Source organism: Pholcus phalangioides, unplaced genomic scaffold (genome assembly GCF_987345545.1).
Source record: "Pholcus phalangioides strain wild (caught in Gottingen) unplaced genomic scaffold, Ppha-v1.0 ptg000011l_1, whole genome shotgun sequence".
In the NCBI taxonomy this organism is placed as follows: domain Eukaryota; kingdom Metazoa; phylum Arthropoda; class Arachnida; order Araneae; family Pholcidae; genus Pholcus; species Pholcus phalangioides.
The window spans coordinates 44,864,846-44,892,794 of NW_028301604.1; the positions used below are offsets into that span (position 1 = coordinate 44,864,846).

The window sequence follows — 27,949 nt, forward strand, 5'->3', positions numbered from 1 at the left end:
GGTGAACCTTGATTCGCCGCTCCAAAGAACCCGTTTCCACTGATCTACGGTCCAATTTCGATGTGCTTTGCACCACATTAACCGAGCAACGCGGTTGGACTTTGTGATCAAAGGCTTATGGGCAGCAGCACGACCATGAAAACCAATCAGATGTGCTTCCTTACGGATGGTATTCATTGAAACAATACTCCCGGATGCCTGTTGAAACTCCTCACGGATGAGGGCCATCGGTTGGGTGCGGTTCTTCTGAATTTCTCTGGACAGCACCCGTCGGTCTGTATCTCCCAGTTTCGTTGTTCTGCCGACTCGGGGCAAATTCCGACAATCACAGCTCACCTTCCACTTCTTAATCACATACACCACTGTCGATTTTGGGTACTTCAGCTCGCTAGATATGTCCCTTAAGGATCGGTCATTTTTGTGATACCCGACAATTATACCTTTCTCGAAATCAGAGAGCTCCGAACTGCGCGGCATCTTGCATGCGACTAATACCGATGTTGTTTCCTACACGATATATACCGGCGGAGGGCGTGACGTATCTCAGGACCGCAGATATCGTCATTTGCATAGGTGTCCAAATACTTATTGGTAGATAGTGTATATACAGGGTGATTCAGGAAAGATGGGAAAAACTCTTTAAGAAGTGATAGTACACAGCTGGAATATATAGTGTGATGAGTAGAGTCAAACCTCGTTACTGCGTCACTCGGTTAACATGTCACTTTGCTTACTGAGTCACTTTTTGGAAGTCCCAATTGCCCTCAGACAGGAATTGGCACAGCTGTGGCTTACTCCGTTTAACGAGTCACTCCGCTTACTGTCATATTTTTGCTCACCCAAGAGTGACTCATTAGCGAAGTTTGACTATATATATGTGATATGATTCTTAAATTTAATATTTCGCTTTTAAAATTGTCCTTTATTTTTGGCTATTTGTCTCGGAGCAGGTGTTCGACGACCCCGTCCCAACGGTCTTACTCCTCTCCGATGCATACCTCTCTAAGTTGCAGCTGCCCCTTTTAGCCAATCACAATTAATTAATCCACCTGCCTCTCGTACGCCTACACTTTCGCATCTATCCTTTATGGAGATATGTATGTTATGTATAATTCACTTTTACTACAGTCACCATGAAATAAAGTCATCTATTGCTTGCTGCTAATGATATCGCTTTCTTTTGTTTCAACCTACTGAAATTCAATTATCAAAATGCGTGAATGTGACATATTAGTCGGCAGGATAATGCCTGCGAGTGAGATACACGGAAATCCGTAGCAGAAGAAGAAAAAAGAAAACATCGCCTCCTCTCGTTTTCTTTGAGCACGATGAGAAAAAAGGCGACTCAAATGAATAAGTATTGCTATATCTAGTGGGTATATACAGGGTGATCAGCGAATAAGCCCTTATTTCAAAATTAAATATCTCTACAACAAAGATCAATAGAATGATGCGGTAAACGGTACGTTTATTAGCAAAACTGTAAGAATGTTGTAGAGAAATTTCAAATTTTTTTTTTTGTAATTTTTAAAAATTAAAAAAAAAAAAACTGGAGATTTTGGGGTTCCGAAAATCCTTATTTGTGTGAAGAGAAACCACTGCATTCGCCTAGAGTTACTGCATGGGCTGCGGTATGCGCCAGAAGCATTATCGGCCCCTTCTTCGTGCGAGAAACGATTACTACTGAACGTTACGTTACAATTTTGGAACAATTTGTCAGCACACATGGCGCATACCGCAGCCCATGCAGTAACTTTAGGCGAATGCAGTGGTTTCTCTTCACTCAAATGAGGATTTTTGGAACCCCAAAATCTCCAGTTTCTTTGTTTTTTTTTAAACTTTAAAAAATTGAAAAAAACTAAATTTTCGAAATTTCTGTACTACATTCTTACAGTTTTGCTAATAAACGTACCGTTTACCGCATAATTCTATTGATCTTTGTTGTAGAGATATTTAATTTTTTGAATAAGGGCTTATTCGCTCATCACCCTGTATTATATGTTACGGTAAAAGCCCGAACTAGGTTTTACCACATCCAGTTGTGGTAAAAGCCCGAACTAGGTTTTACCACATCCAGTTGTGGTAAAAGCCCAAAATACGCTTGAAAACGTATACAGTTCGGGCTTTTACCAAACAATTCGGTGAAAGCTGCCATTTAGTAACTTTCATGAAAATTAGTAAAAATGCGAATTTTCAAATTTTCATAAATTTGAAAGTTTGTCATTTATCAATCACACCGATCCTGATGCTAATTAAGATCATAATTAATCAACTAATTAGTCATTCAAATTCGTGAAAATTACTGAAATTGCGAATTTTATAATTTTCATAAATTTGAAAGTTTGTCATTTATCAATCACACCGATCCTGATGCTAATTAAGATCATAACTAATTAACTAATTAGTCATTCAAATTCGCGAAAATTGCTAAAAATGTCAATTTTATAGTTTTCATAAATTTGAAAGTTTGTCATTTATCAATCACAACGATCCTGATGCTAATTAAGATCATAATTAATCAACTAATTAGTCATTCAAATTCGCGAAAATGACTAAAAATACCAATTTTATAATTTTCGTAAATTTGAAAGTTTGTCATTTATCAATCACAACGATCCTGATGCTAATTAAGATCATAATTAATCAACTAATTAGTCATTCAAATTCGTGAAAATTACTGAAATTGCGAATTTTATAATTTTCATAAATTTGAAAGTTTGTCATTTATCAATCACACCGATCCTGATGCTAATTAAGATCATAACTAATTAACTAACTAGTCATTCAAATTCGCGAAAATGACTAAAAATACCAATTTTATAATTTTCGTAAATTTGAAAGCTTTTGATTTATCAGTCACAACGATCCTGATGCTAATTAAGATCATAATTAATCAACTAATTAGTCATTCAAATTCGTGAAAATTACTGAAATTGCGAATTTTATAATTTTCATAAATTTGAAAGTTTGTCATTTATCAACCACAAATACAAATACAACGCGACAACAGGCAAATTGCCCAACGAGGTGGCTGACTTAAGAACATCATGGATCCCCGAGCCATTTTATTCCCAGAGCTTTATCGTATTTTATTGATTTAAATTGATTTATTTTAATAATTTAGGCTGTTTTATTTTGTAATTTAACGAGTAAATTGTAAGGAATGGAAAAATGTGGCGTGTGCAAGTCTAACATCGCAAATACGAAGGATTTGATAAAATGCGCTGAAAACTGTGGCCGAGGTTTCCATTTCGTATGCACTGGCATTACCGGCACTCTAAAGCAAGAGGCTTCGCGGAAAAATACATGGATGTGTGATTTCTGCAGGTCTTTTGAAAGTGCGATATTTTCGAGATTGGAATCAATGTTTGCGGCTTTCAAGATGGAGATTTTGAAGGAGATCAAAGACAACTCACAAAAGCTGGAAGAAATGAAGGAGTCAACTGAGATCTACCGGAGTCAAATACACGAATTGCAAGTGTCAACCGATGAAATACGTTCAAAACAAGAATCCCTTTCTCGGAATCAGGCATGGCTGGAAGTTCAAGTAAGTGACTTGATGTGCCAACTAAATGACCTGTCACAGTATCGCCGGAATCGGAATATAGAGATTTCTGGAATTCCACGCACGAAAGATGAAAATGTGAAGACTATCGTATCCACGATCGGACAGAAAGCTGGACTTAAGGTATCGGAGATGGACATTGATGTCGCGCACCGGATCAGAAACTACGGTGACCAACAACCTGACAAAATCGTTGCACAATTCCGTTCACGGGACATTTGAGATGCCTACATTACCGCATCACGAAAAATGCGTTTGACGGCGAAAGACATCCATGGCGCCTTCTCGGAGCAACAGCGAGTGTTCATCAACGAGCACCTCATGCAGCAAAATAAACTACTTCTCAAGGAGGCCAAGGAAGTTGCAAAACAGAAGGGTTATACTTTCGTGTGGGTCAAAGATGGTAAGATTCTAATGAGAAAGCAATCAGGTGATCTATCACATTTCGCGTAGTGAATTCAGATATATTGAAAAATTTGTAACTCAGGTATGTGATTGATTTTGCTTGTTTTTTTTAAATGGATCAGAATTTGACATTTTCTACAGTTGATGATTTCAACATATTTTCTTATGACAATATAAATAATCTTACCATGGCCCATTTAAATATACGTAGTTTACGTGCAAATTTTGACATCTTCGTAGCATATTTAGATCAGCTTGATATAAAACCCTCAATAATAATACTCAGAGAAATCTGGATCTCTGAATGCGAAACTTCGTTTTACAAGATACATGGGTACAGAAGTTTATTTAAATGTGGAAACATAAATCGCTCTGGTGGTATAGCACAATTTTTTTCTGAAAGTATAATTTTTAATAAGTTGCATTTAAATGAGATGACATGTGTTGATTCGCTGTTGGTTGATTGCACTTACTGGAAATACAAATTTATTTTATTAAGCATTTACAGGTATCACATGTATTCTATTGACACATTCATAAACGAAATTAATTATTTGCTTGATTATAAACGAGATAAAGATATGTATTTGATCGGTGACTTAAACATTGATATTTTAAGATCTGAAGACTTAAATATTTTTTCTTATGTGAATTTGATGTCAAGATCTGGATTTGAATCGTTAATTAATTCTCCAAATAGAGAAACAGATGAAACGTCAACTTGCATAGATCATATTTTTTGTAGATCCAGAAATTTAAATTCAAAAAATGCTGTACTTCTCTATTTGTGCATAACTGATCATAAAATGGCTTTGTTTTATTTAGAAACGGATCATGACAGCAATGGCTCAAATTGTGAGACAAGGTGCTTTACCTATCTTGATAAAAATCAATTGATTGATCTTGCAAAAATGGTTACGTGGGATACTGTTTACAGTTGTGAATCTACAAACTTGGCGATGAATACTTTCTTGGATTTAATTAAGAATTGTGTTGATGCTTCTACTAGAGTAAAGTATAATAAAAGAATAAGAAAATCCTGGATTAAGAAAAAAATTAATGAAAAAATTAAAATTAAACATAGATTATTGAAAGAAATTAAAAAGAAACGTTTGATATTGAGCTGCGATATAATTTCAAGACATTTAGAAATATGTTAAACAATGAGATAAAACAAAATAAGAATGACTATTATACTGCAGCATTTATTCAAGCAAAGGGTGATTCAAAATCTCAATGGAATTTAATTAACAAATTAATTGGTGAGGATAAATATAGCAGCATTGACGCGGTTTTTACTGAAACAACTGGTGAAATAGCGAATCCAATTGGTATTGCTGAATGTTTTAATGACTATTTTTCTAATTTTGTAACAATAATCTTCCTAATAATTGTAATTCATTAAATTGTTCAAATTTAATTTTTTTTGAGAAATCCTTTTTTATATACCCTACGGATAGTCATGAAGTATTGAGTATAATAAATTCTTTACACTCCAACAAATCATCAGGATTTGACAAAATTAATTCCATAACATTGAAGTTCATTGCACCATATGTAAGTGATGTCTTATCGTTTATTTTTAATTTAAGTTTTATCACTGGGGAATTTCCAGAGTGCCTGAAACTTGCAACCGTTTCTCCAATACACAAGAAAGGGGACAAAAAGAATGTTAATAATTACAGACCGATTTCTTTACTATCTGTCTTCTCAAAGGTCACAGAAAAAATAATTAAATCCAGTATAATTAAATTTCTTGAAAGCATTAATTTTTTTAGTGAGAACCAATTTGGATTCAGAAAGGCAAAAAGTACCGAGGACGCTCTTGTTAATTTTCTTTCAAATGTATATATAGCAGATAACAATAATTGTAAAGTTGCGTCATTATTTGTAGATATCAGCAAAGCTTTTGATACCGTGAATAACAGTATTCTTCTAACCAAACTAGAATATGCATGAATTCGGGGTTTGCCACTTAAATTTTTCAAAACATATCTTACTAACACAGTTCAAAGTGTGAAAGGGAATTCCGTTTTGAGTTCTAAAAAGACAAATTACACCTGGTGTATCTCAAGGATCAGTACTTGGACCTATTTTATTCCTAATATACACTGCTGGCCACCCAAATTGCAACACCAAGAAAGACAAGAGATATCGCAACAATATTTATTTTGTAGATAACATGTTGACCAAGCATCAAATGATTAAAATTATAGACTTCTGTGAAGTGTGGTTCCTGCCAAAATCAGTAGCCAGAGTAGCCGCCATTGTTGGAGATCACCGCTGCCACACGCCTCGGCATTGATTAAAAGAGACTTTGGATGTGTTCTTGGGGTACAGCAGACCAAGCAGCTTCCACGCGTTGCCAAAGTTGATCTGGTGTGGCAGCTGGGGATGTAATATGGGTCAATCGTTGAGCAACCATGGACCACATGTTTTCTATCGGCGAAAGATCCGGAGAGCGAGCTGGCCAGGGAAGCAATTCAATCTGGCGATTGACGAAGAACCTTTGGACAATGCGTGCCACGTGTGGTTGCGCATTATCCTGTTGAAATATGGCTGTGGGCAAGCCCTGAAGGTAAGGAAGGACAACTGGCTCCAACACCTCGGAGATGTAGCGCTGGCTTTTTAAAGTACCGACAATGCGTACTAGAGGAGTGCGAGAGTGATATCCAATACCGCCCCATACCATAATACCCGGTGCAGGACCAGTGTGGCGGTGCATAACGCAGCTGTTCAGCATCCTCTCTCCGCGGTGTGTCCAGACTCGAATCCGACCATCGTGGTGTTGCAGACAGAAGCGTGACTCGTCAGTAAAGACAATTTCATTCCATTGTGCCGTCCACATCCTTCTTTCATCGCGCCATTGGCGGCGGAGACGTCTGTGGTTCTGCGTCAAGGGTAGACGAAGCAATGGACGTCTTGCGGACAGACCACTCTGCTGTAAACGGCGTCGAATGGTACGCGCAGACACTGGATGATGCGGTACAGACTGAATGTGCTGTGCTATGGTTCATGATGTGGCTGAGCGATCCGTCACTGCCATACGCACAATACGCCTGTCATCACGTGAAGTGGTGCACTGAGGTGGATGCGATCGAACACGTCGGTCCGTCGTACCCTCCTGCATCACATATCCGCATTACAGTTGTTTGGTTTCGTCCAACACGACTACCGATTTCCCTGAAAGATAATCCACAATCTCGGTAGGCCACTATCCTTCCTCTGTCGAACTCGGATACTTGATCAAAAGATGATCGCTGTTTTCTACGAGGCATAATTGATCGTTTTTTTGAAAAAACCACAAGAAAAACACAATTGCCGTACTTTAAATCGTCGAAATCTCCAAGCCTTAAATAGTGCTTTGAAGTGGCGCCACAGGCGCGCGTGATGTGCGTCTGCGCTGAAATTCTAATCATTTGCGTATCTCACCTCCGCTAATGCATGTTGTAAATTTCATATTATTTGCATGCTTCCTTCAGGGTGTTGTATTTACGGTGGCCAGCAGTGTATATAAATGACCTGTATAGCTTTAATTTGAAAGGAAAAATCACAGCTTTTGCTGATGATTTAGCTGTTTGTTACTCTGAAAGCTCTTCAATTAACTTGAGGAATAACATGCAAAATTATCTTAACTGAAAACATATCTGGTTTAGAAATAATAATTTAAAATTAAATATAGATAAAACTAAATATATGTTATTTGGTTCTGGTACTTTCGATGATTTTCGGTGTCCTAAAATATCATAGTATGACAGATGACTGTATCTCGGATTGTATGTGCACAGTTGTAAATAGAGTAGACACCTTTAAGTATCTAGGGATTTTTTTAGATTCAAAACTATCCTAGAAAACACATATTAATTATTTGAGTGTAGAATTAAATCGGAACATTAGGAAATTTTATTTTATCAGGAATAAATGTTCCCAATCCATTTTAAAACTTCTTTATTTTGCGTTAGTAGAATCTAGATTGAGTTACGGCATTACATGTTGGGGTGGGACATACTTCAACAATCTTTCTTCACTTTTTGTCACACAGAAGTTTTTCATCCGTATTATTCTGAGTAAAAATAGACTCACGCATACATTTCCACTTTTCAATCAATTAAAGCTATTCCCTCTGCAACATCTGTACGTTTATAAAAGAAGTGGCCATCGCAATCTGAATGACATAAGTCTGGAATGCAATTTAGACGTCATGCTATACAGGTACCAAGGCCAAATAAAACTCGTTTCCACATTTTTTTCCTTTATTCAGCTCCCAAAATATTTAATTTACTTCCTCAGTTAATAAAAGAACAATCTTCATGTACATCTTTTTTTATCAATTTAAAATCTTGGTTGTTAACTCAAGAAGATTTAAATTATCTGTTTGATATTGTAATGTAATCAATCTTCTTTTATCTTGCATACGCTGCTAAATGCCAAATTTTTTTGTTTATCAATTCCATTCCTATTGCCACTTATTTCTTGGTGTTATATATATATATATATATATGTGTGTTTTTATCTTTCTTTTTTTCTCTCGTTATTATTTATGCCGACAGATATGTATCGGATATTGTTTTGTGGGCTCACAAGCTTGCTTAGCCCCTAAATGTTTTGTAACTGGGTTTAAAAATCGTAAATAAAGGAAATTTGAATTTGAATTTTTTGGAGGCCCTTCCTACTACTGCTACACCATACATGCAACCCCCCCCCCTCCTCCTCCTCCTTCCGCGGAGCCCCAACGAATCGGTACATGAGGGAATGTGCGTGTAGTGAAACCTGACGTGAAGTTTTTTTTGTTTCTCTGTAATGCTTGTTATGTGTAGTGCTGCCATCTGCCACCAGTTTTTCTAACTATGAGTGAAGTGTTATGATTGAATGATTTCTCGTTGTAGGACTGTTGCTCTCTGTGGCGGGACTTTTTAACGGGGAGATCGGCTTGCATTTGCGCCTTGAAGTTGGGAACCGCAGAAAACCAACTTCAGCCGACCACCACTGTGGGGTTCGAACCCGGATCCTCGCATCGCGAATCCGTCACTATAACCACTCGACCACCACAGCGGCAAAAAGTAGTTTTCTGAAGGTGGGTAGGTCCGAACTCATGTACCTGGACTCTTCCCATCTCTAACTCCGTATCCTACCAACCCACCACTACAGCACCACAACCATCCTGATGCTAATTAATATCATAAGTAATTAATTAGTCATTCATGTTCGTTAAAATGTGAATTTTCTAATTTCTATAAATTTAAAAGCTTTTCATTTATTGATCACAACGATCTTGATGGTAATTAAGATCATAATTAGTTAACTAATTAGTCATTCGAAATTCGTGAAAATTACTAAAATTGCGGAAAATTTATACTTTTCATAAATTTGAAAGCTTGCCATTTATTAATCACAAAGATCTTGATGCTAATTATGATCATAATTAATTAACTAATTAGTCATTAAAATTTGGGTAAATTATTAATGTGATTTCTATCATTTTCATAAATTTGAAAGCTTGTCATTTATTAATCACAACTATCCTGGTGCTAATTAAATCATAATTAATAAAATAATTAGTCATTCAAATTCATTAAAATTAGTAAAATTGCGATTTATATAATTTTCATAAATTTTTAAGCTTAAAATTTTTTAAAGCTTTTTAATTCATGAATCATTATGATCCCGATGCTGATTGTAATCATAATTAATAGACTGATTCATTCAAGTTCATGAATTTTTCTAATTTCCCGTACGCCATCGAGTGCAAATGTTCCGGATATTTTAATTATAATTGGCAGTAAACTGTAATTACAGCTAATTTCGGGCTTTTTTCACCTCGAGAACAACCAAAACCAATCGGGAAAAATATGTTATACAGTTGTGGTATATGAATGTGGCTGTCTATCTGTTGTTTTTGCAATTAAAAAAAACCCATCTAGGCCAGCGGTTCTCAACCGGTGCTCCGTGTGAACTCCCAAGGGCTCCGCGGCCCTCGAGGAAAACAGAAAAAGAAACAGTAAATTTGAAAAAAATAACTATTAATATTTTTGAATAAAAATAAATCGGTAAATTTGATGAATAAATAAAAAATAGGCCTACGGGGCTCCGCCATAGAAATTATATACTGGAAAGGGCTCCGTGGGTCAAAAAAGATAGAGAACCGCTGATCTAGACAAAACGTTGTGTGCGGGAAATAACGAAGAGTGCACGAAGACAATTTTCACACCTACCGTTCTTTTCAAGCAGTTTTTGATTTACAAAGCCGCAACTAGGGAGAGCGGGTCCACTGTATCGAGTGCTGAACTAGAGGAGGCGCCGAATTGCCCCTTTAACCACTCCTTCTAACCTTTCGTTATACGGGGACGCCAAAAGCTTGCTAGCTCCAGTTAAAAAAGTATCCAGCTGCGGCCCTGTATGGACCTTAAAACCCTGTATGTACAGGGCCACAACGACATGCGTGGTCAGCCGGGGCAAGCACGCATTTTGGCGCTCCCTTTTAATATTGAAGGAGAGATGAAAGGTTAACATTTGCGCTCCTATCTGGCTCGGAGTTCGGGGCATCAGTCAGTGCCGTCTTAACGCATGGGCACACCCGAGCACGGCCCGGGTGCCTCAAGAGAAGAGGGGCCTCCCCTCTAAATTTCATTACATGAATATTTTTATTAGTACTTATATATACAGTAAAACCCCTTCTTTTTGTGAACACGGACAGGACAAAAAAATTAAATTCATGTAAAATGGGTGACCGTTAAAAAGAGATTTGAAATTCATACTTTTATATATTATACATCTGTAAATTATTTTTTGTGTCGTAAAAGAGGGAGTATCCATTAAGAGGGGGGTTTTAGTGCAATGCAGCTTATGAGCACGAATTTGCATGCTAACTGGAGCCAACTTCAGCTTGGCGAAAATAATTTAGCCAATCCCGAGATGTCACGTGACATTAAAAAATAAAAAACCCCTGTTGCTAACAGCAGTGTGGGTTTCACGCGAAATTCCACGGTTGCTGATAAGATCAACCGCACCAGCCGAACCGTAGTGTGCCGGCAGCCTAATTTTCTGCTCTTGTAGCCCCAAAGGGGCACCTGAATAAGAAGGGGAGTTACAGCTTTTCACTCATTGCACAAAGCGTTTTGGGGGAAGGAACTGGCTTTCACGAGCGTCTAGAAATGCTCTCGCCCAGAGTTGACATGGCAAATTGCGACATCTAAAGACGCTCCTGCCCAGAAATGACATGGAAACTTTCAGCGTCTTAAGACGCTCCTACCGAAAAGACGGTTAAACATAGAGAATCCTGAGAAATTTGGATTATTTCAAAAGAAACTAATTATCGTACAAGGTATTCTCCTTGGAAATTGTGTTGTAAAAATGAGAGTAAAACTATTATAGAGAAAAAAAAGGATATTTTTTGGCGTTTATTGGGTAAACACATTTTTACTATATCGTTCGATATCGGACACGTAAAAATTTCCGTCCTCTTTCCAGACCGTTCCGACCGGTATTGGTACGATATTCTAATGATATCGTTGTGATACTGGGGAGGTAAATGAAAATTAAAAATCAGTTGTTCTAATAAATGTTTAAACTGACCAATTCTCCAGGATGTCCAATTACTCCATTCTCTCCTACATCACCCTGAAAAGAAAATAATACGAAGTATGATAAAAATAATCGGTGAAAAATAAACATCAAAATCAAATAAATGAAACGATCGTAAGATGAAAGCATCATCATCTATATATGTAAAATAATTTGCACTAAAGTTTTATTTTCTGTCTGCAATAAATTTATCGTGTTCAATACAAGTTATAAATATGAACAAAGTGTGTGGTGTATGAAAAGGTGTAGCCATTGATGAAATTGCAATTTTTCACTGTACACAGTGCGTGGAACTTACACATCCAGTATGTGATGAAACAACGGAATCAGCTTTTCGAAAAATGTCAAAGAGAAAACAAAGTAAATTCGTATGCAGACAATGTAACCAAAATAACCAGAAACAACATACAGATGAAGAAGCTGCAGAATCAATTGACGAAGATATCGCGTTATTATGTTATTAATCTTAAATCTAAAAATAATACCTGATATTAAGAAAGCACGCAACCCATAAACAGAGAGTACAACTACAAGGAATCGGGACCACGAGTCTTCAGGATTGAAGCAGATGCTGATTTGGACGGACCCACGCCAATTTCGGGACTCCAGCACCCTGGAGTTTCAGGAGGCGAGATGAACCTATCTGACATATAGCTGATCTAATTTTCTGAAGATATAGGCAACTCGCTTGGACTCGGCGCTACTGGATGATGTACATGGAATCTGGTGATCTTCGGCCTTCGTGCCTGTACTTCGCAGCAACTTCTGACTCGACGACCCGCGACAGATTCGCAATAGAACTATAATGTACTGAACATACTTTTTCTAATCCAGGCCATAATTTATAATTGCCGTCTAACACGTCTGAAACGCAGTAAAAATGCATGAATGATTATATATGCCTAAATATAATTCGATAATTACTTGAGAACTATTTTTCTCTCTCTAGACTCGTTTTCAACTTGATTTAATTGTGTTTTGAATGTATTTTTAACCTATATGATCACGGATTCCTCCCCCCCCCCCCCGCAATGAAGAGCTTGACCCTTCACAACATGACACAAAGATAGTAAAAATCAAAGAGATAAAATAATAACGATGAAACAATAAAAATAAAATTAAGATTTTGAGTGATTAAAAAATGAATGAAATGAAAATAAAATGATAATACAAACAAAATGAAATAAAGAAATAAAGAAAAAAAAACCAACAATAAAAATAGAATAATGCAAATAAATGAAACTCTAAGGAAAATAAAATTAAAATATTAAGTGAAATGAAACAGAAATAAATGAAAATAAAAGAATACAATTAAAATAAAATACAAACAAAAATAAATACAGGGTGGGCAAAAAGTCCGTAGAAACTTAAAACTTCATAAAAACCGGAAAAATAACCGAAATAAAAAACGGTTTGCAGGGTTAGCATCGCTAGGTAACGAAAAATTTTTAAGACAGGAAAAAAACCACAAAAACAGCCGATAGGTGGCGCTAACGTACGCAAGTCAAAGAAAAGATACGCAAATAACGAACAGAGTGCCTCCAAATTTTTTATTACAGCAGTGTGTGTTCCACGTGACCACCAACTAATCCGGTCCATGAGACCAACTAAGACCCACTTACGATTAGCCAACATCTCGATAAGACCTATAAAAATATTGGCTATGTGAACTCCCGCCTCTAAATATTTTTGAGTCTTCTATTATTTTCAATAATTTCACACCTTTGCTCATTGTACTTTATATAATTTATAATTTGATAACGCACTTGTTACATTAAAAAAAATGCGATAAACATTTTGGGGTAAATCGAGAAGCTATCAATACTTAGAATCAGACAACCATGAGTATTCTTTATGGGCATTGTATAATATTTTATCACGTATTATAATTTTTATTAATTGCATTTTTAATTGGGTTGCTGTATTTTTGAAATATATGACATTGACATCTATATTTTTATGAGCATCTTTTTCTCAGCCACCTCGTTGGGCATTTTGCCTGTTGTGTGGCGTTGTATTTGTATTTTAAATCCTCTCTCTCTTCGAAATTTTTTTCAATGTACAACCCCTCAATCAAAGGGAAGCATAGAAAGAAAGGGATGGAATTTTTCGAGTGAAAAACATGTTTTTATATATCTACTCCCACAAAACATCTCGAGTTTACGTTCTTTTTCCAAACCGACGCACACACTTGGTGAGAGAAAGAATGGTGTTTGTAATTCTTCTGTAGAACTTCCGACGTAATATTACGTCAGAAACATTGGCCAAGTTAACACCAATACCAACCGAACTGCTTCGCGATATCTTGTATACCAGTTATTCTGGAACCGATACTGAGAGGAAAAAAAAGCGTTTCACTTTTTGTAACTTCGCGTTTTCTTTCCCTCTCAAAATTTCACTGCTATGTCTCGCTAAGGAAGTTTCATTTTAAAAATAATCATATATAATTTAAAAGTGATACTCACTCGCAAACCGAAAAATCCTTTAAACTGTTCGTTTAGAGATGTCTCTCCTTTAGAATCAAATAAATTTTGTGCGACCTGGAAAAAGAGATGAATTTATGTGTATGATTATGATTGTTTTCCCTTATAAAATAAAAATCAACATGATATTCTCGCGCAAAATTAGTGAAAATGCTAGGTTTGACATGACTAGATTCACTTCAATTAAATTGATTAAATTTGATTTTAAATTAGATTGAACTTGTTGACCTCTTATTTTTCTGAAAGCCCCCCAAACTTGATCAACTTTATTTACTTGACCCCTTAGACCCCAAGTCACCAAAAGGTTTCTGAAGGTTTCTTACGAGTTTGGCGTCATATGGAATCACAATTGAACCCGCTGTAAATCCGACGAGTGGCAGATTTATTCACTGAAAATTTCTGGTGATAATTGGGGTTTGGCTGTAAATCAGGATGGGGAGAATAAGAAGAAAAATAAAAAAAGTGAAGCTCTCTTCATGCATTCTGGGTTATGACAGCGCAGCCAATCAGGAGCTGGCACTGTGACGTCACAAAACTTGCGTTCGAGTGCGAAATATACTTTCGTGTGTCACGGAGGTAGGGAAAGCTAGTAAAAACTAAAACCGTCCAAACCAACCCCACCCATTTTCATTTTTTTACACGACCGAAAATCTATTGACACCACCACCACAACCGACATGCTTCTCGGAACTTCATCACACAATCAGTAATTCTATGAAGCGGGTTTTGAGAAAAAAGAGTGTGTTTCACTATGCATGCGTGCGTGCGTGTATGTGATGAGTTTCCTTTCCCTCATAAAAATTCACTCACCCTTGTAACAATGCAAACCGCTGAATATGTTGTAATTTATAGCGATCTTTTAAAATTGTTGGTTTTTAGTGTATATAGATCTCATGCGTTTTCCTCTGACTGTTTTGTATCTGAAATTAGTCCGATTTTACAAACACTTAAATATCGGAATGTTGTTCTGATTGGTGATATAAATATAGATTTATTGAACGTTAATGATAACGTTGTCATTGATTATCTTGATTTACTCTATGGTATTGGTTTCCAATGTTTCATCAATAACATGACCAGATCATATTCTAATGGCAGTGGATCATGTATTGACCACGTTTTCATCAGAATGAGCAGAAACATGGAATGTGTTAATTCATTTATCTTCCAATATAGTTTAACTGATCATTATGCAATTGGTTGTAAATTAAATTTTATTAACAATACTTACAATTCCAATAAATTGAGAAAGAAATTTATCTCTGTTGATTACCAAAATATTACTGATTACTTAAGCAATTATGAATTTGCATATGTAGAAAGTGATCCCAATATTTCATTTGATTCTTTTCTCAAAACTCTTGAAAATATCACTATGAATCATACTAAGTGCTTTAATAAACCGAAAAAACAAAAAATGGTTGGGTTACAAAGGAGGTTTTGGATCTTGTAAAACTGAAACAAAGACTCTATTTGAAATGTAAAAAATTTCCATTTGATGTCTTGGTGAACATTGCCTATAAATCGGTTACTTCTTGTGTTAAAATGAAAGTTACTGAAGCAAAAAATAAATTTTTTCTACATGAATTTAATAAATGCCATACATCGCAACAACAATGGAAATTTGTAAATAAAATATTAGGTACCGATGGGCCAAAACAATCTTTGCCTATGGGAAGGGATCCAATTTTAACTTTAAATAATATTAATACCCATTTCATTACGATGTCGGGTGGAAATAACTCTTCATATCAAAATTACGTTCCTGCCTATTCAATTAACAATAACTCTCAATCAATGTTTTTTTCTGAAATAAGTTATACTGAGGTCTCGAATATGATATTTGATATATCTCGAGGTAAAAATTGTTCTAATATTATTAATTCAAAGATACTAAGAGTGCTTCCAAATAATGTGGTTTCTTATATGACCCAACTTTTTAATGATTGCATTAAATACTCTATTTTTCCTGATGTTTTAAAAATTGCAAATGTTACTCCAGTTTACAAATCAGGAGATGTGAATGTTTTTAACAACTATAGAGCAATATCTGTTCTTCCAACATTTTCGAAAGTGTTTGAGACCATCATAAAAATCCGAATATTTGACTTCCTCAACAAAACAAAATTATTTTCTGATAATCAGCATGGGTTTCTACCTAAAAAAAATACTGAAACAGCATTATTAACTTTTACTCAATTTGTCTATGAAAACGTTGATAAATCCCACAAAGTAATAGCAATATTCTTGGATATAAGAAAAGCTTTTGATTCAATAAATCACGATATTCTCCTTTCGAAAATGTATTCAATAGGCATCAGGCGTGGCACACCCGATTTGATGAAATCATACTTGAAAAATAGAATCCAAAGAGTCAGATGTTCAAGTTTCTACAGTTGTCCTTTACTAATTAAAAGGGGAGTCCCTCAGGGCTCAGTTTTAGGTTCCTTATTGTTTCAAATATTCATAAATGACTTTTGCGACATTGATATTTTTGGTAAAATTATCTGCTTCGCTGATGATACGGTGGTCATGTATGCAAGTAATGATCCACTAGAGGTATTGAACCAAAAATAAATGAAGATCTTTTAAAAATTCGGAATTGGTTTCTTATTAATGATCTGGAAATTAATATTGAAAAGAGCAAATACATGAAATTTTCCCTACGAGATAATTCTCCTGACCCTATTCAATTGATATACCATACTAACCAATGTAATCTCACTTCATGTTCATGTAACTGACTTAAAGCTGTCAAGAGTATTAAATATCTCGGCCTCTATTTCGATAATAATTTAAAATGGAAATCACACGTAAACTTTCTACATAATAAATTGAGGTACATGATTTTCAAGTTTTTTCATCTCAGAAGTCAGGTTAATAAAGTGTTCATCAGAAATTTGTATTTTTCGTGGTTTCAATCACACATATGTTACGGTCTTTGCATATATGGTGGAGATTAATTATAGGACGAATATTACTATTGTAATCTACAAAAAAAGTAATTCGACTAATATGTAATGAGTATAACACACAGTCTAATATTCTTTTCCGTAATGCTGACGTCTTAACCGTTCGTCAGCTGTACTTGCCAAAAGTTGCAATTACTCTGTACAAAAAACAATACCATTTGCCCATGCGCACTACAGTAAATCCACGTAGACCAAATTGTATTTTTTTCTATTCCACATGCACACAAAGATATTTTGCAAAAACACTTCATTTTCATAGCGCCAAAGTTCTTCAATTCAATACCTTATGAAATGCAAACAATTACAAATCTGCCTCATTTCAAAAGAAAGCTTAAAGAATATCTTCACTCAATAAATGATATTGAAATTTATTTTCACATAGTTCCATAACTGCAAATCTTATTAATCCCTTTTAATCTCTAATTGAAGTAGCACTCCGATAACCAGCCACAATATGTACATGTATATACACACACACATTTCTTATACCCCCCTTTTTCTTTTTTACTTCAACATAATGAACACATTATAAATATTTACTATTCAATTTCAAAATACTTGTACTACTAATTAACTTGATTTTGTATCTATGATTATTTGTGTGTTTGAATTTATGTATATACTAGGGGGCTCTGCCTCCCTGCCGCCTTTGGCGGCCAACCACCCTCCTCACTTCTCTTCACAACATATCTTGTTTATTTCGTCCCACTTCATCAGCGTGCTATGGAAAGAGACGTGTGAAAGCACCAGCTTACTGAAGAAGCGAATTTTAATAAAAATAATAATAAAGCAACAAAAAACAAATGAGATTCATCAAGCACCCCCAGAAACTGGAGCCCCAGATTCAATTCGCTGAATTTTAGTGGGGCCCACACTGGATATATCTCGGGCTACCGATGTGTTGCAAATTTTACAATGTTAAACAACAAAAATCAATGAGATACATCCAGGGGCCCCGAATTAGAACCTATCAACATTCTCATGGAGCACTGACCTGGAAGCTTGTCGGACACACCCCTGTAAGGGGATACGAAAATTTTTCATTTTTTTCAGTTTTGCAAAGAAATAAAATCCAGGGCCCCACATCCAGTAGCGGGAACACAATACGCAGATTTTTAGTGGGGAATCCAGACTGGATTTATCTCGGTCTTCCGCTGTTGCAAATTGTATAATGTTAAAAAACAAAAAGAATCAGATTCATCTAGAGCCCCAAAATGAAACCCGTAAACATGGGGCCCCCGACTTGGAAGCTTGTCGGTCATCCTTCACTGCGAGTGCCATGAAAAAATTTAATTTGTATTCGTTTTACCAATGAATAAAAGCTAGGGCCCCCAATCAGTTGCCCGTTGTATTCGCATACTTTTAGTGGGGCCCCAGACTGTCTTTATCTCGGGCATCCGCTGTTGCAAATTCTGCAACAGAAAATAATGAGATTCATCCAGCTCCCCCAAAATGAAACCTGTAAACATGGGGCCCCCGACTTGGAAGCTTGTCGGTGATCCCCCGCTGCGATTGTCGTGAAACATTTTGATTTGTATTCGTTTTACCAACGAATGAAATCTAGCACCATCCACGCAACTACCCGTGACAGAATTCGCAAATTTTTTGGAGCCCCCAGACTGGATATATCTTGCGCTTCCGCTATCGCAAATTTTTCAACGTTAAAGCAGCAAGAAAACAATGAGATCCATCAAGGGACCCTGGAAATGAAAACTTTTAACTTTCCCATGAAGGTATACGTACAATCCCCCCCGGGTACCCCGACCCTGTGTGTTGGGAGCACTGTTGTTATATGTATATTATACATATAGATACCTCTCGGCATGACCCCCCCCCCCCCACAAGGGCAGGGCTGACAGGACCAGAACGATTCTTATCACTTTTTGATTTTTCACACTATAAATTAACCACAGAGGGGCCTGAAAAGCTGGTTTGGGGGGTCGCCATCTAAATTCCAGCCTAAGGGCCCTGCTGTAGGATATGGGAGCCTCTCGATACATGCACTTAACATGGTCCCGATGGGTCGAATGGGTCCCAACATGTGCTAGAGTTAAATGAATACTTGACCCAAAATCGAACCGACTTCCGTAACACAAAAACGTAACAGATTTCCGTCACTCAAAAACTTCACCCACTGCCGTCACTCGGTTGCTTAGCAACAGGCCCTTTTCGAGTTAATGATTTTATATTATAGAGTAGATATATTTTTTCCCATGAAACGTTTGTATCAGTTTTTAATTTTTTTTTCATGATCATAACCCTAGTATTGGCAGCCATTTGCCTCTTGGGTAGTGTTATTTTTGCGAATGTAACTGTTATTTAATAAAATAAATTGAAATTGACCAAAGCAGCTCTAATGCCACACACCCTCGTTATCATAGTTCTGCGAGGAAACCGTGTAGTATATTATACACTCATGTCCATAAATGAAGGATAATTCAGAATCACACGGAAATCGAAATCTAAAGTAAAAATTTCACCTGTAGAATTATCACACACGTCTGCATGAATGATATGCGAATTTCAGGAAGCCACCAGATGATGCCGATAGTACATCACAATGACGAGAGTGTAAGAGGGGGGGGGGTATATAAGGAACGGTGGCAAAGAAGTGAAATTGTTCACAAGAGTTCTGTAAGGCGCTCAGTGCCATAAGCGAATATTTATGACACAGAGGACGCATGTGGATGATTTTTTACGTGGTAGAATTATCTGCCGCCTGGAATGTGGGCGTACTGAGATGGAAGTATCCGAGAAACTTGGAATTGCCCAAAGTGTCATCTCTAGGATTTGGCAACGATTCCAAGATAACGGAAATGTCAGTAGACGTTACAGTACAGGTCGCCCCCGAGTTACAACGCCGAATGAAGACCGGTATTTGGCAGTAACTGCCAAAAGAAGCAGACGGAGCACAGCATCCGACCTGTCTCGTCAGCTATCTGCAGCCACGGGTACCACAGTTTCACGGCAAACCGTGTACAGACGTTTGAGAGATATTGGTCTATATGCTCGCAGGCCTGTCAGATGTGTTCCGCTAACGGCAACTCACTGTCGGCAGCGATTAGCCTGGAGTAGAGTACATGCAATGTGGACATCGTCACAGTGGGCTTGTGTGATGTTTTCCGACGAGTCCAGGTTTAGCTTGCAGTCTGATTCACGTCGGACTTTCATATGGAGAACGCCAGGTACCCGTTACCACCAAGACTACATCATTGAACGACACCGTTACGTTGAAATGAAAGCCCAAATTTACCGGGACATCATTCTGGAACAACATGTATGTTTGTTTAGGGGTGCCATGGGCGCCGAATTTGTGTTTATGGATGATAACGCCCGTCCTCACCGAGCAAACATCGTAAACGAATGCCTTGAATCTGAGGAGATAACCCGTATGGAATGGCCAGCATTCTCACCTGACTTGAATCCGATAGAGTATGTGTGGGACATGCTTGGCCGACGAGTTGCAGCCCGTCAACCACCTCCTACATGTGTACCGGAACTTCGGAGAGCATTGCTTGCTGAGTGGAGTGATCTTCCCCAAGATCAGCTCGATAATTTGGTACTCAGCATGCCTAGGCGTTGTACGGACTGTATTTCATCGCATGGGAGACATACAATGTATTAACCATCATACCAACCGTGTAATAGTAAGTTTTTGTGAAGGAGATATTTTTTACAATTGCTCCAGGGAGCAAAAATCGTAGTTTTTATGAATGGTATCATACATACACCATCGTTTTTGTTCTTCATCTTTTGTTTAATAAATGGGCGTTATGAATAAGTAACGATTGTTTTGTTTCTGAACCTTTATTTGCCGGAGCTGGCATTACCCTTAATTTATGGACATGAGTGTATTTTATCAATAATTGTTATGTGATGCAGAATGTTTGTTGGTGAACTGAACAAAGTTGAATGTGAATTTTATTGATGAGTAGAAAAAAAACCGTCTATAAACTTTCTTTGGCAGTATAAATTACGTGCTATGTATAAATGCCTTGATGTTTTACTATTACAATGAAGGTGTCTGAAATATTCACCTCCGTCGTTTCGTCTCCAATATTTCGTCCCCATGACGTTTCGCCCCTTGCACATTTTTTCCTTTGACGTTTCGTCCCTAACATTTGGCCCGAAGTTTCACCTCGGACAAAGTCATTTGAGTAGGTGAGTGACCATAGCAGTGATCGTATCAGCGACCACATGAGTGACCGTATGATTGACAGTATGAGTCACTCGGTTTGTAATTGAGCGAGTGAGTCTTTTATACTGGTACTCACTCAATCGTTCATCTAGTCTGTAACTCACCTATTCACTCAACCGCATACTCACACGGCCATTCGTACTGCCACTCACCCAATCACTTAGTTACTGACTCGCTCACTTGATCGGTCACTCGTTCATTTCTCAACTCACTGGTTCTTTCATACGGTCACTAATTCTTTCACTGTTTGGCTACTCATACGGTCACTCACCCACGGGGCCACTCCCTTGGCCCCGTCCGGGGCGAAATATCAGGTGCAAAATAATTACTGCCCAATTTCAATTCTTCCGATTATGTCAAAAATAATACAACAACCTGTTAAATCAAGGATAATGAACTTCCTTAACGTACTTTGCTGAAAATCAATTCGGCTTCCTTGAGAATAAAAATACAGAAACTGCAATTTTGAAACTTTCCGAGTATATTTATAAAAATGTTATTAACAATAAAAAACTCTTACAATTTTTCTAGATTTACGGCAAAGCATTTGACAGTGTAAACCATAATATTGTCTGAAAACAAATATATAAATCTGGAATTAGGGGGATTACTTATAACTGGTTTAAATATCTAATATATCAGAAAACAAGCAATCAAAATCGATAATCACACCGGGTCATTTAAGAAAATTTTCATTGGGGTTCCCCAAGGATCTGTACTTGGCCCCTTATTATTTTTGATTTATGTTAATGATATTCAACATTTACAATTAAACGGCAATATCATAACTTACGCGGATGTACAGCAATAGTTATCTCTGATCAAAATCAAACAACTTACAAAATTAAAGCGGAATCTGATATTTCAATAATTTCAAATTGGTTAAAATGCAATAAACTAACTCTTAATCTAAAGAAAACTGAATTCATTTATTTCCAATTATACTCAACTAAAACAGAGAACCTATCATAATCCAGTGTCATACAAATGACTACCCACGGGAACATTGTGCTTGCGAAAAAATTTCAGAAACGGATGAATTTAATTATCTGGATATTATCTTCAATAAAAACCTTAAATGAGGAAATCCCAAGCTGTAGCTATAAGTAATAAATTAAAATTTATTCAACATCAGAATCCATTCTTTAAAATATATTGTCTCCCCAGTCTTTCTTCGATCAATTTATTTCGCTTGGGTACTGCCAGTTATACAATATGCTATCACAGTTTCGGGTGGTGACTACGAGACTAATGTTAACATGGTTAGAAGCTCTTTGCAAAAAAGTAATCAACAATATAATAATCTAAATCGTGATATAAAATCCGATATAAAAATGTATTAGAAAATTTAAACGATTACTAATTAATGATATCAGTCAAATTTCTTGAGTAACAAGTACACTGGGCCACCCAAATTGCAACACCAAGAAAGACAAGAGATATCGCAACAATATTTATTTTGTAGATAACATGTTGACCAAGCATCAAATGATTAAATTTATAGACTTCTGTGAAGTGCGGTTCCTGCCAAAATCAGTAGCCAGAGTAGCCGCCATTGTTGGAGATCACGGCTGCCACACGCCTCGGCATTGATTCAAAGAGACTTTGGATGTGTTCTTGGGGTACAGCAGACCAAGCAGCTTCCACGCGTTGCCAAAGTTGATCTGGTGTGGCAGCTGGGGATGTAATCTGGGTCAATCGTTGAGCAACCATGGACCACATGTTTTCTATCGGTGAAAGATCCGGAGAGCGAGCTGGCCAGGGAAGCAATTCAATCTGGCGATTGACGAAGAACCTTTGGACAATGCGTGCCACGTGTGGTCGCGCATTATCCTGTTGAAATAAGGCTGTGGGCAAGCCCTGAAGGTAAGGAAGGACAACTGGCTCCAACACCTCGGAGATGTAGCGCTGGCTTTTTAAAGTACCGGCAATGCGTACTAGAGGAGTACGAGAGTGATATCCAATACCGCCCCATACCATAATACCCGGTGCAGGACCAGTGTGGCGGTGCATAACGCAGCTGTTCAGCATCCTCTCTCCGCGGTGTCTCCAGACTCGAACACGACCATCGTGGTGTTGCAGACAGAAGCGTGACTCGTCAGTAAAGACAATTTCATTCCATTGTGCCGTCCACATCCTTCTTTCATCGCGCCATTGGCAGCGGAGACGTCTGTAGTTCTGCGTCAAGGGTAGACGAAGCAATGGACGTCTTGCGGACAGACCACTCTGCTGTAAACGGCGTCGAAAGGTACGCGCAGACACTGGATGATGCGGTACAGACCATAGGCGTAAACTTCTATAGGGCCCATGGGCCTGAGCCCCCCCAACATTTTTGAAGACGCGGCTCAGCCCCCCCAAAAATTCGTATGAATATGGCTTATTCATTTTGCAATGATGAAAAATTTTTTTTTAACCAAAAGTTGTCCTAATTATGAATTAGTTAATGGAAACAATCTGCACAAAATTTTAGTTCTTTTAAAAAATCTGGATGGTCTTTGGCTTTCTTGTTCCATGACAATACGTTTATCTCATTTCTTCCCTGCCGTTCAATCCCCAATTGCACCCTCCATCGGTTACTGCCAGAATTCACGGCTGAGAGGAAGATTCTTTGCGGTGTTGAGGGGGGCTCTTTCTTCTTTGCCTGTGGCAAAAACTGAGTGTCTCTCGATGGAGTGTCTCTTCTTTTGTTCACTGCGACCGGAGGACGGCCATGGCGCCGACATGAAAATAAGCCCAAAGATGCATGGTGGGGGGAGGGGGGAAGGTTGAATATTGGGAAGCAATGATATTGAAACCGAAATAAATTACACTCTATAAAGAATAGGTGCCAGAACCTAGAGGCTGAGGCCATTTGAGCCCCCCCCCCCCACAATAAATTTTGTAAGGGGACTGAGCCTCCCAGTAATTACTGAAAAAAACCATTGTGCAATGCATTCTCCCTCTCCTTCGTACACGCTTGAATCCCGTATATGCGGGAGGACCAATAACTTTTAGGCCCCCCCCCCCCCAATGTTTTTTTGAAAAATATTGGGGAAAAAAGCACATTCTAAATGCCCATTCATAACAGATCTTGAGGACCGATGCCGAAACATTTTTCAAGCCCCTTTATAACAAAATTTGACTGGGGGTGGGGGTAGAACATAGGCGTAAACTTGTATCCGGCCCATGGGCCCGAGCCCCCCCCCCCAACATTTTAGAAGAGCCGGCTCGGCCCCCCCAAAAATTCGAGTGGATATGTTTCTCACACTTGGCTCAGAAAAAACTTTTTGACAAAAAATTTCTTTAAATAGTAGAAATCCATCTGCCTGCTCGAAATTTTATTTTTTTACTTTTCTTCAGAATCTCAACGCACTTGTTCTGTGACAATAGTAGTCTTATCTCCGAATCAATCCAGCATCCATTCATCCTAAATTACGTCCTCCCAGAGTGGTGCCTGAAGGCACCAGTATAGATAACTTGGGGGGGGGGATCCTTTCTCTTGCTTGCACTGTCTGTAAACTCAAGAGCATATCTTCCTTCTTTTGTTGAGTGTGACCCTTGGGGATGGGGACATGATACAACACAAAAAAGAAAAAAAGTGGGAGGAGGTAAAGTGAACAATGATTAAGCTTATTAACAAGTTCTTCACAACAGAGGCTCTGACATGAAGAAATTAACATTGGGTGGGGAGAGAGCGCTGAAAGTTGCTGGCCGTCCCCTATATACGGGGATGAAATGAAGCACATACGCAGGAAACAGAGGAATCACTGCATTGTTCTTCTAAAAACTATTGGGGGGGGGGGGGGCTCAACCGTCTTACAAAATTTTTTGGGCTCAACCGTCTTACAAAATTTTTTGGGCTCAAATATCCTCCACTCCTAGGTTCCGGTGCCTTTGAGGGGAATCAAATAAATAATAGTAAAATAAAATTAACACAAAAAAAAAAAAAGAAAATAAGAAATGAATGGAAAATTTCAAAGCCCCCTGAGCCGGGTACCATTGCATTCTAATACTAGGAATATGAAATTTCCTCCTTATAAATCAGGGATTCTCAAACTATCTACGTTAGCAGCACTCTTATATAGAAATTTTAAATACGGTATTTCAATAAATGTTGAAGAGAGGTTAAAAGGTGAAATTTGCGTTCCCCCCCCCCTCTGGTCCGGCACCCTAGACATTTGACCCCTCCCCCCAGCCCTGTTTCCAGTACTCCAACACTTAGGTAGCCAGGGCCGGAACTAGGGAAGAAGGCAGTTTTCACAGGCGGAATTCTTGTGGGGACTGCTAATTCTGGGGGGGGGGGTGGAAGACGAAAAATATCGTTTCGATCGTTTTTTGTAGTGGGGAGAGGGTGAAAAAATTACATACTCTGCCCTCCCTCCACGACTAAAATGATCCTGTCTCCGTTGGACCGGGCTTTTGGACAGATCTTTCGCGAGGACCCCGATTTTTCACAGGGAAGTGCTGGGTCCGGTGACCGCAAAGAGGGGGTTTTACATACCCTGTTTACGTTCGCAGCACTGTTAGAAATTTTAAATATCTTGCGGCATCACAGTCGATCTCAAGGAGGCATTTCGATGCTTTCCCCCCCCCCTTTCCCGACAATAAAATGATCTTCACTCCTAGTTACAGCCCGTCTGTGGCATCTAGTGGCGTGTTTCCCGGGGGGGGGGGGCACTCAGCGAGCTATAAGCACGGCCATGGACTCCCACATACTGGAGAAGGGCTTCTAGCCTGGGATCTTTGGCGGACTTTTTATTCCATGTATTTTTTTTTTTTTTTTCATGATAAAGGGGCCGCACCTTCTGCAGCTGTCAAAGAGCATTTCAATAGGGTTCAGTTTCGGCTGCTTCAATGCAGGTTTACTGAATACAATCACCATTTCCTAATTAGAAGGACGGGGAGTGTATAGCGTGTCGCTTATACCCTATGTGGGGAATATGTCACCTGGAGGCATCCATCCATATGGGGACCCCCCTTCTGATCCTGAAAACTACATTCTTCTTGACGCCGCTGGTCAAGGCTTTAAAAGCTTTTGTGCTTAATGGATGGCCATCCGTGAAGGACGCCGACATAGATGATCCTAATTGGAATATAAAGAAATTACGGTGGTGAAGAAAAATCTAGACGAGGTTTGTGATTCTGCAAAATAAGAATAGCTGTGTTTGGAGCCACTTGAAGTAAACTCCTTGTTTTTCCACTGAACCCCCCCCCCCCACAAATGTTGAGATGGACAGTTCCACAGTATTTTATGGTTTGTGTGGACCACATTCGGTTGTGCACGTACAGTATAACCTTCTGTTAGTAAAACATGTTGTATTACAAGAAAACGGAAAAGTTCCTCGTGATTCCGCACAGTTTCCTGACAGAAAAAGTAAGCAATATTAAATATAGCTACACATTTTTGATAAATTCATGCATTTTAAACATTTTCTTTAATGATAATTTATTCAGAATCTTCAAAAACAATCTAGATTTTGCAGCCCTCTAATACTTATAATCAATAAAGCGTAGTATAAAATACTTTTTTTTTCTGTTAGACATATCAATAAATTAATAAAACTTACCATGTTTTATTTTTTTCAATCATATTTAAAATTTATTTAAGAAAAATTTAAACTCCATTTGGCTTGCGTACTTGTAAAAGTGACAATATTTGAATCGAGTTTTTAATAAGAAACTTATGCAACTAAAAAAATTATTATTTTTCTAATTTAAAACCTAATATATGACTCAATATATGAGAGTAAAATAAATCTTAAATAAGTGACATGTAATTTGATTTTGGGGGAAATATACACTGTATCATAAAATATAAATAAATACAGGGCTCGACAAAAATCATTAAAAAATTTAGGCACCAGCCAAATTTTGTAAGAGCCAAGCATGGTTTTTTCACGAGAAAAGTATCTTAAATAATCTTTTTTGCAACCTTTCTGGGAATTGATGACCCCTTCCCAGGACCGCAACTAGATACTTTGTCATCTGGGGCAATTCGGAATTTTGGCGCCCCTTGCATGTAGAAGAAGCAGTTAAAGGGTGAATTCGACTCACATTCTGGTCCAGCGTCCGGAGCACCAGACCTACCTGCTTTCTCTAGTTGTGGCTCTGCTCCTTTCTATGTTGGAAGACAATTATGAAATCGGGAAATTTTGAGCCATCACTAGATTCTGATTTAGCAATCACATATACAAAATTTTAGGCGCGAATACAGATTTTCCAGTCACCATGGTGACCTGGCACTTGGACAATAAATAAAGATGCATATACTGTTCTGAATATATTTTTTGTATATAGTCATTTTCATGACCCCGCCCAGCGGATTTCGGGATTCGTAAGATCTGGGGGATCCTGGGAGGATATACTCAGATTTACGGCATGACTAGATCTGAATAAATTGCCTATGGCGATAGACCGGAGTTGTGCTCGTTTCAATGAGAGAGAGGGAAAATGAAAGTATATTTTTACTTGGACCGTGATCAAACTAGAATGGGGCTCAAGGGCAAAGGCTACGCCCCCAACAATCAAATAAATTTTTGTTAATTAAATGCTTTTGGAAAATTGACACCAACTCAAAAATTCTCTGGAAGAAATTCGGTGTCCCCCCCCCCCAATAGATTGGTTTTCTTGGGTACGCTCATGCTCAGGGGTAGTCCCATTCCAAGGGCGTAGCGAAGAGGAAGACTTGGGGGTCTGGTCCCCTCGTCCGAAATGTGAGAAAATGACCGAAAAAAGGGAAAAAGATGACCAAATCTATTGTTCTATC

General features: G+C 37.9%; 1 protein-coding gene across 3 annotated transcripts in view; it reads right to left on the reverse strand.

The window, feature by feature from the left end:
• LOC149080456 (uncharacterized) overlaps positions 1-27,949 on the reverse strand; it is a 1,573,269-nt gene that overhangs the window by 1,488,886 nt on the left and 56,434 nt on the right. For all 3 annotated transcript variants that reach the window (XM_089239569.1, XM_089239571.1, XM_089239572.1), the window contains exons 3-4: positions 14,017-14,091; positions 11,543-11,587 (exon numbers count right to left, since the gene is read on the reverse strand). In XM_089239569.1, coding sequence (XP_089095695.1) covers positions 11,543-11,587; positions 14,017-14,091 — 120 coding nt within the window. The remainder of the gene's footprint in view (positions 1-11,542; positions 11,588-14,016; positions 14,092-27,949) is intronic.